Raw genomic sequence first — 17,239 nt, 5'->3', positions numbered from 1 at the left:
CCTTGTATAATCAGCTCACAGCATCCAAAAAGAAGCCACACCCGCCTTTATCCCATAATGTAGATGTTTTGGTCGCTCTGTAGTCCTGTTTTGCACACGTATTCACACTAATAAACCCTCATTAGTACAGAGGTGTCTAATTGAAAAACATTGCAGTGTGCAACCTTGCTAAACCTCTCCACTCTCTGACCAAGGAGCCACTGGAGATCTCTGTCTCCACTATCTCCTCTATTTGTTTTAATTACCCCGAACACTCGCAAACTAAAAATACCAAAGCAATTACTGGCGAGTACAAGGACGTGGCACAACCCACTTGTAGCTTAGTGGGAAGCACTGATATCTATAACAAGATCCAGCTCTGAGCAATCAGGACGGGAGGCGCCGCACCACGAATGATCACGATTGGGTTATTAGATGTGTGCGCATAAGGGTTGTTTGGCGTCAACATTGCAGCGTGTTCGCAGTAGGCGGTGGCTGCTCGCATGCGAGGGATGATGAGGGTGACTCATGAAATAACGTGTAAACTAATCCTACGTTGATTATAAACACTGGGCTGTTTTTCGGGCGCCGCAAAATGGTTTATTCCCAGAAGATCTCGTCGCTAGCTCTGTAACTCGTTCTGTTTCAGTGGCAACTCTTCATGCCCTCCTTCCTATCAAACCTCCATTTACTGTGGTTTGTAGGAGGGATTGGTTTTAAGAAAGTTTGTGCTCTGGATGTAAAACTTGTGTGATGCGTTTCACTTAAACTCTAACTGAGAAATGCCTTTTTGTGCTATTTGGGTAGTAAGTGCATGTGCACAAAAGAAAAAAAAAAAGCATGGGGGTTAATGGGGTGTTTGCCTTTGGAGAATAAAAGTAAAAGCTTTTGGTATCACACATAGGTGGGCTGATTCTAAGTGCATCTGAGTGCCACACAGTACCTGTCTGGACCCAGGAAGTCGATCAGATGCACTGCACTGCACAGAGCCAAACAATTCCACTATCAGTGATGCCACAATGACTGAAGTAGAAAATTATTTGAGCAGTCATGTGACACTGATTACAACACGGACTCGTCTCCCCTGATTGTCAGTAATTACTTGCAGTGGATTCTGTACGTCTTCCTCAGCAGCTTCAGTAGTCAGACGCTCCTCCGCTGTATTGATTTAACGTTAGACACCAGTCAAAATCGAAAACCCGGTTCAATGTACGCCTGGCCCCTGGCAGTCAGCCGTTGTTTGGGGGGAGGGGGGGAATTATTAAGAATAAGTGGCAAATTGGGACATGGGGCCTTGATGGAAAGTCAATGATCGCTGCATTTAGAAGAAGGAGTGTGGGTGTTGAGCAGCTGTTGCATCCGTCGCCATGGAGAGGATGTTGATGTTCACGGTGAGCTGCGTGCGGTACCACACACTGGCCTCTTCATCATCTCTGTAAATGAGCCATTGAAATCAATGCTTATGCTCATACACTGGTGGTAAACATTAATCAGCTCCTGTAATTGTGTAGTAACACAAAAAGGATATGGTCCATGGCCAGTAAGAGCATGCTCTATTGAACAGATGTTATTCTCCATCTTCTCTATTTACCTCGTCATTCCCATCTATCCTCAACATGTTTTCTGCTTTCCAGCCCCTCTGATTGGCTGTATTCACAGGTCAGAGGTCATGAGCCCTTGAAGAGTTTTGGGATGGTGACGGCTGACAGGCTGCCAGGCGCTTTGGAAACGTTTCCAATGATGCCTCGCTCACACTCAATATTTATGCAGCTTGTGTGGATTAAACTAAAGAGAGATTCAAGATGTGAAGATAGGTCTACTTTGCATTTTTTTATGTTCCTGCTTCAGGCAGTGGATAAACAAATGAAGACCATGAAGTCACCCAGCATATCTTCAATACTAGATTTGGTCGATGGAAAGAAGAAGTGACCTAAATACAACATTGTAATTTTTAGTTTCTATCGTCTGAATTAATGGGAATGAGGAATTGTTTAGATCACTGAGTTGTCTTTGTTGCAGGGCCATTTCTCCTCCTCTGGTTAATATAAGTAGGTGAACACAACAAGAACATGGACTTGTAAATGCCTGATTCTTCACTTCAATGTTCTTCCTTGTGTCAGTCTGAAAAGTGGAGGTTTGCAGATATTTTTACGCTGATGTAAGACTGTATGAAGCTCATTTGAACTGAGCTTTAAGGGAAAATAGGCTATAACCTTTTTATATATGATGTGTTTTGTCTCTTTCTGAATGTATGTAGTTTGCATGTGAGGTTTTTATTGTTTGCTTGATGAGCCATGCATGTCTCATTTTGAGGAAACAGCTGATTATTCACAGAATTGTTTGCATAATATCGCAACATATCCTGTGTATAACCACAAACCAGAGACCATTAGATTCTTTGCTTCTACAGTGAGTGAAAAACATATTCCTTTAGTCAATATGCAGATACATTTATGTATTTCGTCTCTTTTTAAACATAATCTTTTAATCTGTAATCAAACAGTGCGTGTTTTAAATAGCCATAAACTATACACGATACAAACAACTGGATGAAAACAATTTTTATCAGTGTTTAATAATGTTTGATTTAGTGATTCCCAATCAAAAGCAACACTTGAAACAAAATTAGAACAGAAATTTTATATGAAATTAAAAACATGATGGAAGAGGTAAAATAAATAAACTCACACAAACCTCTGGTAGTTTGTGTGAGTGGATGCTGACTCATAGTTACATGTTATCTACACTCATATCTCTGACTGAAGTCATTGTTACTTAGCAGCCATCCAGCTACATATGACAGATACAAGTACCGAACAACATTCATTATTTTCAAGAAGTCTGTGGGGACAACATCTCCCAGGTATGGATAAGATTTGACAAAGGTCTGAAGGAAAAAATAAAAGAGGTAAATCATCAAAAACAGAATCTTCAGTTTCAACAAACAAAAACTACAATATATAAAATATTAGCTGAATACGGAGGCCTCTGTAATCTTAAGAATATTGTTTCAGAATGTTAACCTTATTTAACATTAATGATGCAACGTTTGAGCCCATATTTTCATTTTTAATATGCATGTCATTTATGGTTTATAAATACTTAATGATAAAAACTCGCTCCAAGTTTTCACATAAAAGTCCAGATTGATCCTGAGAATCAGTTTGTTTACAGAGATCTGTCACTAAGAGAACTGGAGTTAATTACAACCACAACCGTGAGCCATGATGAAGTCTTCTCACTGCAAGATTATGCAACTACACCCCCTACTGACCTGGAAGTTAACTGCTCAGAACCAGACATGGAAAGGCTAAGTTATTCAGTGCATTAGATCTCCCCCTGGGTCTGATTGGTAGAGAAGATACTGTTTCACTTCTGTAGGAAGGTGAAGGTCGTGAATCCCACACAGTCTCTGCTTGCCCACAGTTCTCCTGATGTAGAGCCGGCACAGCTGCATGAGAGGAGACGCTCCTGGGCAGGAGTCAGGGTGGAGAAGCAGGAGCCATGACAGAGAGACGTTTTGATTATTAGCTACTGCTCGAGGCATCAGCCGGCTGTAAAGGCCACAGTGAAAAAAAAATCCCCACAGTGAGTCTACTTGGTTGGATGGGATTGAATACCTCCTGCTTGTCTCAACAGCCTCTCCACCAGGCTGTTGGGTGGTGCGAGGTCCAGAGGCTGTTTGCCCTCTGAGTTCCTGAGGCAGCGGTCGGCCCCGTGGTCAAGCAGGACTGACACCATCTCAGGGCTGGACAGACTGGCAGCGATGTGCAGCGGCGAGTCACCAGACACACTGCTGTTCACACTGGCACCTAAAGGAGAGCAGAGACTAATGAGGGATGATGTCCTCACGTTACATAACTAGTGGGGAGAATCTGTGACAGTTCAGTTAAAGCGTTTCTACTCCAACAGCAGCACACAGAGCAGCTTTAATCCTCTTTATAGCTAACATTTAAGATTTTTGGGTCATTTCCTACTTAGACTTAATTTACTCTCTGGTTATAAATACATTTAAATCAGAAAGCCCTCACAAATATTTATTTTACATTACGTAAACCATAGCATGCATTTCATTTTTGACAAGCACTGTATTTACCTTTACTTTTGAGGTACTTTATTTTAGGATTCCCTTTTGATACCACTTAATAACTTACATGTATCTGGCAAATTATGGTTTTTTTAAAATAAAACATCTGATTAGCTATTTACATAAAAGTAGCAATATTGCAATTTAGAAGTACTCCATTACAAATATAAGACCTGCACTGGGTATGTCAAAAAGCATTTGAGTATTATTGGTAGTATATTTGAAGTGTTCAGAATATAAATACTAAAGCTATTATATCTGTGGATTATTCTTTCTGATACATTAGTTAGTAGTATTTTAGTTGGTATTTTGGTTTAAGTGGAGCTAATTGTAACTATTCTATATACTGGTGGGTTGTTTAATCAATGCATCATGTGTTATAAACTCAGTTACTGAAATCTATAGCTGTCAAATAAATAAAGTACAGTAAAAGATATAAAGAATATTATTTCCCTCTGAATTATAGTAAATTAGAAGTATAGAGTGAAAGGAATGGAAATATTTCAGTATAGTACAAGTACCTCCAACTTGTACTTCAGTATATGTACTTACTTACATTCCTGTGCTTTTGTATAAATTAAACCACCCAGCAGTTTTGCATGTAGTATCAAAGATCTTAATATTAAATTGCTGCTACGCGTTATGCATCAACAATAAAGATGAAATAATGTTAATATACCTTATATAATAATAAAATACTCAGAAAAGGGACCATGGTGCATATTATGTAACCTTACTTCAAATACTTAAAGTACATTTTGCTGGAAATATTTTTTGTCCTTTTACTTAAATGCAATTTTGAAATGGCTTTTACTTGTAACAAAGTATTTTACTCTTTGGTATTATTGCTTTTACTGGAATATTTATCTTGGTACTTCTTCCACCGCTGGAAATAAATTGTCATGGTTTTGGATAGCATTACTAACATGTTCATGCACATACATTGTTTCTGACCCTATTAAAACCAAATATGTGGAAATCTATTGAAGTGGTAACCCCTTCCCTTTGCCACAAACTGAGCTTTGATGGAGTCAGAATACAGAAAAGGTTCATGTTAAATCTAAAGGCATTCTTACCCAGTTGAAGCAGTTTCCTCACAGAACTCAGATGCTGATTTGAGCAGGCGACGTGGAGCGGGAACCCTAATTGGGCGATATACTGATCTACGTCGGCACCGTGCTGAACAAGAGGCTCGATGCACTCTGAATGACCTACAGAGTCAACAGAATCATCACAATGTGAGGTGATGTACTTTAAAGGATGTGCTTTCAAACCTGCTCACACTTCCCTGCCAAGAATATGCAATCTTTTTTTTTATATATACATTATACATTTCTAAGACATTTTCTGATGTTTTGGCACTCTCTGTGCATTTTGTAGTGACTGACAAAGCTGGTTCAGCATAGATTATCTTGGTATATGCAGTGGAATGGGACCTCTAACCTTTGGCTGCAGCCCTGTGGATTGCAGAGCTGGTTTGGGTTGTTCCCAGGGGAGTTGCCCCATTTTGAAGGAGCAGCGATACGCAGGTCACATGACCGCGGGCACAAGCCTCTGACAGGGGAGTTTGTCCATCAATCGTTGAACTGTTGACCTGCCAAGGGTAGGTATTATTTTTGAGACAATTCACTCGAAATTCTCCACAAAAATCATTAAAAGTCAGAATTATAAATAAATAAGTCAAAAGAAATCTTATTTTTAGCAAGTGTACGTAAAGTGACAATAATTTAAATGAGATACAGTCATGAAATGTAATGGACCTTTAACGGGGCAAAGAAATTTGATTTCATTTATTTATTTATGGTTGATCTGCTATTAAACAGTCAATGTACTGGATTCACAGACAGACTTTGTATCAGCAGATTTGTGTTTGTTAATGTGTTATTGCGCGTTCAAGTGGATGTTGCTGCATGCTCATTTGTCTGTGTTGGGTTAATCTCTTACTGATGTGAACCAAAACAAAGTTAAACCCAGCAATAATTGATCAGGTTTTTCTCTTAACTAGACTAGAGCAGGATTTAGGAGTTCCTTTCAAAGAAAGGCACAAAACATATTGTCTTCATTTGGGATCGTCTTGAGGTTAGTTGTATCTACAACAATGATGCCTTACTGACATTTGCACCGTTTTCCACCAGAAGCTTGGCGCAAGCCACGTGACCTTGTAAACATGCTCCATGGAGGGGAGAAACCTGGTCCAGAGTGTTCAGATTAACACATGTACCCTGTGAGCAATGCACAACAAATGTAGAGTCACAGAAACATGTGTAGTCGATGCATGTTTAAAGTTTAGCGCCAATATTCACAACAAAATGACACAATGTTCACAACATTAGGACATTATGTTCTCAATATGATCATTATGATGATTTTCAAGCAACAAAACGTTTTCTGAATGGATAAATGGCATGTCATAATGATTTGTGCAGTATTATGTAACCCACAGAGTGTCAATAAACATTACCTGAGCAATGAGTCTCTGCAGAGTGAGGACACGTCCATTTAAGGCAGCATCGTGTATTGGGGACCAGTCTGATTCAGAATCTTAAGTGAAGACGTGACATAAAAGACATGAATATGCATTAAAATGACATGGTAAAACATTCTCCGGCTGCAGTGTCAGCATATGATGCCTTTAGCTACTCACCACTCATCAAAGAGTTTGAGAAAAAAACTGCAGCTCCACTTTGACATGTAGTGTCTCGGGGAGTCTCTTTGTGTCTGGCAGACATACTTCACAGTGTCGTCCAAAAAGCTGTTTTTATGGCCGGGTTGTTTTGCCTCATGGGTTTTTTGCAACAGAGGCTGAACTGTGCGCGCCACCCAAAGTCAAAAGACATCTGAAACACATTTGGTCCTCATCTGTTTTCAGTGTTTTTGTGGCTGGTCTTGGTGCTGTGATGTCATTTCCTCTTTGACAAAGTATTTGCCTGCAGGAAACAGGGTGGTTGAATGAAACGTTTGGAACCAACCAATGAAGGTGCAGAGGGAGTGGGGCCTGTTGAGCAGGTCTGTAATTTGAGTGTAATTTGACACCGTACCGCCACACCCGTCCTCTCTAGCAGGAGATGGGCGGCGTCCAGTCGGTTGAAGATGAGTAAAAGGGAAATGAATTAATCTGCATGTATAAAGTTCTGCTCCACAGTTAAGTATTACATTAATGAGTTCCTACATTTAAATATATACCATATGCTTATATTTCTTCCCATTGTGCCTGATTTAATAACACAGCAGTACTTTTTCCACTGATAAAACCTGTTTTATAGGCGATTCTTCAATTTTATGGCTTTAGCTGGATTTTCACGGAAATCTGTTAATTTATAAAAAAAAGTATAGTTGCTTTACTTTAAATAGTTTTTTAATGGGCTGTAGCAATGACACTGCCACTGTACAGATGTCACATTTTTATTTCCACACATTTATAGTCCCCCATCAGTCGAAAACCTGTTTTACTTGTTCACTTAGATGTTTGCTCTTAACTGTGAATGATGTGTGTGCAGAGTTTGACTCTAGAAGGCCGTTTTCACATTCATCTGCTGAAGATAAGATAAGATAAGATAATCCTTTATTAGTCCCGCAGCGGGGAAATTTGCAAGGAAGGAGGAAGGTTTTGCTATCAGAGTTCAATTTGGATGATTTTGTGGCATCACTACTAGAAACCTATTTTCAGTGAAGTAGGGTGCATTGTGCCTTGTGGTAGCAGTTTAACTTTTGAAACACTAAATATTTGCATATTCACAGGTTCTGGGTTTTAAAAGAGGGAAAACAAGTAAAGATTTAAAAAATGAATTCAAGAAAGTACTTTTGTAGTGTTTTATCAAGTATTTATCGAACATATCCAAATTATTATTCAAAGCAAAGTCATTTATTCTAAGAACTTGGCAGAAGGGGATGTTTAAGTATTCTTAAAATGAGCATCCTTACATTGTTTCCCTCTTTGTCGTTTAATTTTGCTAAAATAACAGTGAAAGAAAAACATTAAAAAATCCCAAGAATAAAAGTTTTCTTAATGCTATGTAGTCAAAGTAAACTAATTCAAGATAATCTAGTGGCTTGCTTTGTAAAAAACAGGAAATCCACTTATATTTCAGTCTTAAAAGCATTTGAGTGAGTGGCCTTATAATAAGACAGAACCTTCCTTAAAGTCAAGAGGAAGGGTTCAGCACCAACATGCTCTGCTTCAGTGTCCTCGAGTAAAACACTGAATCCCTATAGCTCTGGCAATAAACTAATCTGACCTCTGACTTCCCTTACAGAGAATTAAGTTCCCACGCAACTTCTAAGAATAAAATAAATCCACTTCTAACAGCTGTGTTATGAGTATGTGTTATCCATCCCATGTGGTAATTTAATCAGGCTACAGGCCGCGCTTCATGATCCATAAATACAATACAACAATGTGTAATGGTTGTAGCTTAATCTTTCAGTACACAGCAATTCCCAAATGTACATCAGCAGCAATATCTGCTGTGCTTTGGGAGCTACGATCAGATTCTGTGCAGACCAGCAGAGGGCAGCAGCAGAGTGCAGACGTTTGTTGATACTGACCGTGTTCCTCAGGGAGTTGTTAATCCCTGGCAGCAGGCTACAAGCTTGCCATACAATTGACTTTGTGCCTTGTCAGAGTAGGTGCATATGGATCAGAATGCCATTGTATAAACTCAATGAATGCCCTCTCTGTGGTAATGAATAATGAAAGCCCTTGATGCTTTGTTTCCCAAATAAATCTGCCTCAAATGTCCTCCCGTTTTCTCAGATCTTTGTCCAAGCAAGCCGCTCCAGCAGCTGCCATGACCTCTGCCTTGACGTGCTGGACGTCTGCTGCATATATATTATGAGGGAAATGATATCAGGTATAGACTCTTTATCCGGGTGCAAGTCTCAGATAAACTTTGCAAGCAAAGGACACCAAATGTTATCGTTTTTTATTGTGAATCTGAGGATGGGATAATGAAAATGACAGATCTGATGCATTTTGCACGAACAGTCATGACTGTTCGTGCAAAATGCATCAGATCTGTCATTTTCATTATTGCCACATAGAGGAAGCAGGACATTGTTTATGCTGCTGTTTGGGGAGCCATGGGCGATATTTCGTCATATGTTCAAGTACAAATGTGTCAGTTTAAAAGATTGATGAAACAACATACTTTGCTCGTCTCTGGATTCAACTTGTAAATCAGTCTTTTACATCCGCTTGTGCACATTTATTAATGCATAACACTGGATCATTTGTGCTGTTATTCGCCAGGGTTATTGAGTAGATCTCCAATTGCTGATGTTTCAGTTTGGCCCACATCACCTCCAGAAGGCTCCATGTATTCATGTTATGTGTCCCAGATTACAACCACACAGTGATCTTAAAGGGACGGATAGGTGGGCTTTAACTTCAGCCAAATATAGGCTACCCATTCAGAATCTAAAAAACAAATAGTGTATGATTTTTATTGATAACTTGAATTAGTCTTTAATTGTTTAACATGTTGTTTTATCTCTATATTGTAATTATGATGTTAATATTTAGGTGATTTGTGTTTCTATCTGGTGTTTCTGTTTTCTGCTGCATTACCAGTTTCCCTTTTAGCTAACAAATGAAGTGTGTGGTTTATTGATTGATTGAGTTTTGCTATAATAAAACAGTATACAGTTTCTACATTTACAGAATATATTATGATTATTACATTAAAAAAAAAATATATATATATATATATATATATATAAGTCAGGGACACAGAACAGGCCAAGTACAGCAAATTACTGTAGATGTGTAAACTAATAAAACTATCCAGCAGCTGAACTCATACCTGAGACCTAAATCACACAACAGTCCATTGTCGGTTTCTTGTATTGTGGCACAGTTAAGCTACAACTGCAGGGATTAAATGGAAGCACATGATGATTCCACCGCGTGATTTCTTAGTCGGCTCATGTACACTCAACCATTTCCTCTCCCTTTCTCTTGTCTTTCTCTTCCTTCTCCTGATCACCGTCTTCAGCCCGCTTTCCTCCTCTGTCCTCCATAACTTCCACCCCTCCGCTCCGTCATGGCATCCCCGCGTCTGGAGACGTTCTGCTGCCCGAACAGAGACGCAGCGACGGAGTTCGTGGTCACCTTCCAGCCGGTCCTGTTCGCTGCTTTGGGGTTGGGAAGCGCGACTCTCAGCCTCCTGTTCGCTGTTCTCCAAATTCTGCCCAAACGCAAAGGATACAGGAGACTGGGCCAGTACCCGCTGCCACGGCCCGCGTCCTCCTCACGGATATTGTTCATCATCAGTATATGTGACATCCTGGGATGCACAGGTAAAGAGCTCATTCCTGTATAGGCCTTCTTCTTATCCCAGCTGAGAGAAAGTTATACGACGTGGAGCTGCTTGCTGGATTTAATTACGCACGAACATATGTTGTTTTTAACCCTATTGTTGCACTATATCTGCCTGTGTGCAAACAGAGTGAAAACATCAAACAAAAAGTTTGTACAGATATGGAAAAAAATGTAATGTGTCTGCCAAAAAAAAGAATTAAAAGGTGATTTTTTTGGTATAAATCAATCATAATAATACATGAGTTTTTGCAACATGTTGGGTCAATGTTACAGGTTGGTAGAATGCCCTCTCTTTTTTTCAAATGGAAAACTAAGTATAAACAAAAAATGTTTAAATAAATCTAAGTAAAGACCCTGATAAATTCTGACAAAACGGATGCATTTAAAATGTTTAGTTCTGAAGCTGCTTATTACAAACCCAAAGAATGAATCACGATCCTCTCATGTGAGTCATGAATGACTCCTAACCACTGCAAACCCGTTTTGTTGATCTGAATGCAGCATTGTTCTTAAAGCAAGCAATAGTTACACACTTAATAACCTACAAAAGGCTGCTGATTATTTTCAGATTGTTAAACTGCATCACAACCAAAGTAAAGACTTAAGCTGCTCATTCATCACTTTGCCTCTGTGCTTGGTGAAAGATGAGGCAGATGAAGTCATGTATTGCTGTGTAGTTAGTGCCCAGCGAGATTCATCTTCCACTGCAACCTAACTGCTTGAAGCACACCCCTGACACAGTTTAAAAACAAATACAAACAGAGAACAGCATGTCGTCTGCATCACATTAAGTTTCTGGGAGAGCTCCCTATTTTTCCACCCCACAGTGAGGAGTCTCTTGTAGGAAATGGAAACACCCTTATAAAACACACCTGGAGTTGGTTCATATTTCCATGACATAAAGCTGCTATTAAAAGGACTCCCATGACTGAATCTAATTATGAACACACCTAATAATACAGAATGAAATGATGCTTAAATGTTAATTGAAACCAGACTCATTTTTTGGGGGTGTTTGCTCCTTTTTCCTGGTGAAACAGGATTTGTCTATTGTGTTGCAGTTAACAATAAGAGATCACGTGTTGTTTTCCTTCCTCCAGGTATCATTGTAAGGTCCTCTGTCTGGCTGGGCCTGCCGAACATCATTGACAGCATCTCAGTGGCCAACAGCACTGATGTCTGGCCTGAGGCCTTCTGTGTTGGCAGTGCAGTATGTATGATGCTCTTTGACAAAGCTTCACAGTTCAGTTAAGCCTTTGTGCCAGTAAATGCACCATGTGACGTTATGCTTGACAGATGACACTAAGGGACTATAGCGGAAAATCAAACACATTATACTGTTAATCATACATGATCCTGCGAAATTCCATGCATGCTCAACAAACATCACTGTTATGTCTCTTCAAACTGCCGAGTCACAGATCACAGTGCAGCAGGGCACAATGACTCATGCTTCTTATTATCAGAATTATCATATGACCTCTACACTAAGTGTATTGTATCTCATTTATGTGTTGCAGATGTGGATACAGTTGTTTTTCAGCGCTTCTTTTTGGTGGACCTTTTGTTATGCTGTTGACGTCTTCCTAGTTGTGAAAACATCTGCAGGAATCAGGTGATCTGAGCCTCACCTTCCATCTACGATTCATTATCACCTCAACATCTCCTCCTGTAGAACCAGAGCTTTAAACAGATCTGAGAATGTGTCATTTACAACAAGCAGAATGTGTAAAACATCTTCTTCTCACTTATGTTCAATTTGTGCTATAGATGTAGTGCTTCTTCTCACATGAATCCATTTGAAAAACTCTCTCGTACAAGTTTGAATTTTGTTGTAGAGAAAGCATTTCCTCAAGGAGCACCAAGTTTGTCTGAGGCTGCCATTTGAGTCAGATTTTTTACACATTTCTTTTATTTCAATGGGCTAACATTCCCTGTCAAGTGCGTGTGGTACATTTGTAAAAAAAAAAAAAAAAAAAACAAAAAAAAAAACCTCGAGATAAAGAGCTGCAGCATGTGTTGTGAGGTCAGTCTCATGACTGCCTTCTTTCCCCATCAGCACCATTATCCTCTACCACATGATTACATGGGGTCTGGCTGTGCTGTTGTGTGTTGAAGGAGTGGCCATGCTCTACTACCCATCCATCTCTGAGTAAGACGCTTTGTTGTTCATTTAGATGCACCGTCAAGCACCTTTAATGTCTTTCACTGTCTTTTCTCCTGCCAGAGCCAGCAAAGGATTTTGTCAATGATGATAGCATCTCTGTTTAGCACAGTAGAGCTGTGATTCCAAAAGCTCATTTCATTGTTATGTTGCCTTTTCTGTGCAGCTGTGAACAAGGCCTCCAGCACGCTATCCCACACTATGTCACCACATACGCCCCAATGCTGCTCGTCCTTGTAGCCAATCCTGTCTTCTTCAATCGGACCATATCTGCAGGTCAGTTCCTTGCTCTCCAATCCCTCTATGTCAAATGTTTTCTTACGAATGCACACAGGCTTTAATATATCCACCTCTCTTATCCTTCCAATCTAGTGACATCTTTGCTAAAAGGACGACAAGGAATCTACACAGAAAATGAAAGACGGCTGGCCAATGAGATAAAAATACGCTTCTTTAAAATAATGCTGGTGTTCTGTATTTGGTAAGTTACCGTTTTTTTATCAAAGGGATGAACATAAAGGAAAAGGACATTTCTGGGATTACATTTAATTACTCTTGCTGAGAATTAGAAGATTGTAGCTTCATATTTACTTTACAGACATGAGAGTGGTGTCAGTCAGCAGCTGTAGAACGTTGGCTAAGCTTAGCACTTTTAAAGGTGATGAAATCCCCCAACCAGCACCACTAAAGCTTAATTAACACTTTATATCTTGTTTTGTTTAATCCATATAAAAACCTAAGAGTAAAAACAACACGCTGTTGTTTAACTGTGGTTATGTGCAAGACCCTCTTTGCCACTCTTACTAAATTCCTTGAGTCTTAGTTTGTGGGTTGACTGGCAAACCTCACAACGACAACAAGTCTCCAGGAAGTTAGCGCGCCTGGCCAAGAAATATTATGCGGCACATAACACCTCGTTAAACCACAACATGTGGCTTTTACACATTGTTTGTTAATAAGCATAGTTCCCAAAATGTTGCACTACTTCCTTAAAGAACCATATGAATCATGTTTCCTTTTTTTATTTTATTTGGTTGAATATAAATTAACGTAAAAACTTAATTAACTTTCAAAAAAAAGTGTGAACTAATCACATGAAGTCATAGTCAATTGGATTGTTTGTTAATAGTGAGCAACAGAGATTCACGATGCATCCTGCATTAATTCATGCATTAACGCATCATGAGTCACGCTGCATTATTTAACCATTACTTATATGATTTGTACGCTTATGATATAGTGTAACTGAGATAATCTAGTGTGACTCGCATCGTGGCTCTCACAAGGCAGATTCATGAAAGTCATATGGTAGTCCACAGAATATTTAGAGCTGGAGATGCGTATTCATTTGATGAAAGAAAATTTGTTGTCTTGTTGTTTTTTTCGTCCAATTTAAAGTCTTATTGAGAGAGATTTGTCAAAAGCTAATGAGGCATGTTGATGTTTTAGCTGGATTCCCAACATCATCAATGAGAGCCTCCTCTTCTACCTGGAGATGCAGACAGACATCAATGAAAACAGTTTCAGGAATATCAGAAACGCAGCCCTCATCACATGGTTTATCATGGTGGGTTAAAAAACATTAACACAGGGAATGAAGAGCGCTAGTTTTTTTTTATCAAAGTCTAACACTTTGAATTATCCTGCATTTTTTTCTCTCTTTCAGGGTATCCTGAACCCCATGCAAGCTTTCCTCAACACTCTGGCCTTTCATGGCTGGACAGGCTTTGACGTTGACTTCAGATTGCAGCGGAGGAGGGAGCTGGCCTGGGACTCCATTTCTACTTCAGTGCCAAACACAGCAGGCAATAATCCCCTGGTGGGAACTACTCTGCTCTACCAGAGTCATGTCCAGGAATCCAAGAAGAACATGAGCAACGGGCAGCACCACTCCGACGCCATCAGCGTCCTCTCAGAAGGTAATTGGGATTTCAGTGGCAGTAACAACTCCCCTGTATATCAGGGATGGTGAAGCTACAAAGCATTAGCATCCTGTATGGTGCATGGTGTCTGCTGATTGGCTGGACTGCCTCCTCTTTAAATGTAGTATGTCTTTTATTTTGGATGACATCATTATAGAATGATATCATTATAGAATGATATCATCCACTGAAGTGGAAAAGGTTTATTTTTCATCATGGTGATTAAATTAACATCAGTGGCAAAGCTCTGGAGACATTGACCAGGATAAGGTTTAAACTCCCTGCGATGATTTTTTAAATATTAAAATAACTTTTTAAACCAGTATTGCATTTTGAACACAGAAAACAGTGTCGCTACCATGTTCCATTTGTTTGCTAATCCACCTGGCAGGGCGTGTTTTTATTTTTTTACCATGCAACTTCATAATGGTTAAGAATCTGACCTTCTGTTAAAGGTGCTGCAATTGTGCCAAGCTATCACATAGAGCCTTAAGTGTCATTATTGATATGCATAAGATGATAAGCAGAGAGCAAGTGGCAAAGCTGTTGAACATGTAGATGAAGCAGGTAAAATGCATCAGTTGCCAGAGTGCTGGAGACACCTAGCTAACACTAAAGCAGCCCTGCAATAAATCCTCATGAAGGTAAAGTGTTCAGTGTTTGTTGAAACTATTAGAACTTTTTAGTCATTTTTGAAGATAAAGTTTGTTGTGCTGTTGAATTGTTTTATATTATACTGAGAGGTTTTTGAATATTGAGTTTACCCTCTATGATATAATTATGGGGAACACCTAACAGTATAACTTTTAAGGCAGGATTTATTGCAGGACAGTTGTATTAGACCGCTTTAGGTTTAGCTAGGTGTATCTAATAAACTAGTAACTGAGTGAATATTGAACAGTGATTTGCATTTACTGGATAGAAATGTCAATATTTATGAACTCTTTCTAATAACACTGAGTGATGACATAGGCCATTTTCACACAGGACATTTTGACATGTCACAGCAGGAAAAGCACAGATGTGAATAGTAAAACTAATGACGGCTGGGGTTCGTAAAGCTGCTTCAGTTTCAGGGTCCTGGTATTTTGCATGTTGGCTCACTGTCACGGTTTACCTGGACACTTGAACACAACCCAGACTTTGTTAAAGATAATAGATGCACCTGCACTTTTCCTACTATGACATGTGAAAACGTCTGCGATGACAAAAAGCCTGTTAAGATACTATTAAATGTGTTTTGGATGATTTTGTAAAGAACTTTATACCATTTTATACAATTTTGTTTGTGCACAATGTGGATCACATGTACGTAAAAGGCTGATCAGTGTTTTGTGTCACCATTCAGTGTCTTTAGAAATAAAGTGGATTTTTTTTAAAGGAGTTATTTTGTTTTTCATTTATTTGTATAGCATTGATTGTATAGCAAAAAAAGAGAATATTCAAAAAACATTTGGCACGATTCTAAAATGCAATACGTTACAAAAATGTACATTCAAGACTGCATTTGCAATTATTTTCCCAAAATGCATTTGTGAATCAAAACAAATTCACATTTTTGTAGGAGGGATGTATAAATGCAAGATCAATATCTCAGGAGATAAGCAGTTCTAACTGTGAAGGTGTCATGTCCAGTAACACCCAGTAATCTACCCCTATTTTGTCTTGCTAGGTTCAGAGTCTAGTACAGTTGAAATCCACATTTCCAGCGATCTACGAGACTATGAGGATTTAGACGCTGATGGAGAATCCTTGGAGAACTCTGTGAGGCACTAGCTGGGGGTGATCAGCAACCTGCATCTCTCTGCTTTCCTGTGGGACATTTTTCTTTTGCTCATCTACTTTGTTTTAGAATGTGCCCTCTTAGCCGCTATTATCCCATTGAAATTTCCCCCAGATATTAGCTGGTCATGAGATTTCATTAGTTGGTACAACAAAGTAAGTCTAATTCTTTATGCTAAGCCTTTTATTCCTTCCTAAACTTATTAAATCTGTCTGCAGTGAAGTGTATCATTACAGACCCATTAACTGTACAGCAGCTGAACAGTCCCAACGCTACTTCACTGTCTCTTGTAGCAGTCAGTCAACAGAACAAACATTACCTTTTTTGCATTATTAACTCACAGGCTGACCTTTAAAAATGCCTAATGTGCTTGAGAGAAAATGTCTCCTGGCAAATTTTCAGAATTATTGTGCGGTTGTTATGTGATGTGCACTCTTGTCATTAAGCTCTCAAAGCCCAACAGAATGTTATAAGCTAATTAGATTCTTTTTTTTAAACAAAGTTACTTTATTCCCGGTTGTCTACTTTGTATTTTTGCACAACATCTATTTTATACTGTATTAAATTTCAAAAGTATTTGTCAAGGTTTTGTTGGTGATATTTTCTTAATGTTTTTAAGTGGTTGCACACAAATAAAATACTGCTGTGCTCAGATAAACACAGAATTCAAGACACAGGCTCCATTGTTTCTGATATCAAAATAGAGTGATTTATTTGAGACACTGAATGACTTCAACGTTTTGTCATGGAAACAGGTGACTGCACCCTTGACCAGGTGCAAGAGAGATAGTAGCCGTCACAGCACTTATTCCATACCAGGCTCCTTAGCATGCCAAGAATGGCCACCGACCCACAGCCCAATTCTCAGTCTGACACAGACAATAATGGCTCTCAGAAAATGAAAAAGTCAGAAAACAATGAACCACCCAATAACATCCAATTGTGACATAAAAGAAAAAGACAAAAAAATAAAACATTGGCCCTC

General features: G+C 39.1%; 2 protein-coding genes across 2 annotated transcripts; one reads left to right on the top strand and one right to left on the bottom strand.

The window, feature by feature from the left end:
* Window positions 1-2,580: 2,580 nt before the first annotated feature.
* LOC129104716 (ankyrin repeat and SOCS box protein 9-like) lies at window positions 2,581-6,963 on the bottom strand. Its single transcript, XM_054615528.1, has 7 exons — window positions 6,711-6,963; window positions 6,528-6,607; window positions 6,181-6,288; window positions 5,510-5,660; window positions 5,143-5,277; window positions 3,600-3,791; window positions 2,581-3,450 (listed from the first exon to the last, which is right to left on the bottom strand). Exons 1-7 carry the CDS (start codon window positions 6,793-6,795, stop codon window positions 3,299-3,301), a joined length of 903 nt encoding a protein of 300 aa, XP_054471503.1. The 5' UTR covers window positions 6,796-6,963; the 3' UTR covers window positions 2,581-3,298.
* Window positions 6,964-9,897: 2,934 nt separating this feature from the next.
* Window positions 9,898-16,800, top strand: gpr143 (G protein-coupled receptor 143). The gene is made up of 9 exons (XM_054615654.1): window positions 9,898-10,363; window positions 11,486-11,595; window positions 11,906-12,000; window positions 12,445-12,537; window positions 12,716-12,825; window positions 12,922-13,030; window positions 13,999-14,116; window positions 14,216-14,468; window positions 16,144-16,800. The coding sequence occupies exons 1-9, from the start codon at window positions 10,108-10,110 to the stop codon at window positions 16,245-16,247; spliced, it is 1,248 nt and encodes a 415-aa protein (XP_054471629.1). The 5' UTR covers window positions 9,898-10,107; the 3' UTR covers window positions 16,248-16,800.
* Window positions 16,801-17,239: the final 439 nt, after the last annotated feature.

Source organism: Anoplopoma fimbria, chromosome 16 (genome assembly GCF_027596085.1).
Source record: "Anoplopoma fimbria isolate UVic2021 breed Golden Eagle Sablefish chromosome 16, Afim_UVic_2022, whole genome shotgun sequence".
NCBI classification, from domain to species: domain Eukaryota; kingdom Metazoa; phylum Chordata; class Actinopteri; order Perciformes; family Anoplopomatidae; genus Anoplopoma; species Anoplopoma fimbria.
The sequence above is the reverse complement of the archived record's forward strand: the minus strand, read 5'-3'. Positions and strand labels throughout refer to the sequence as shown.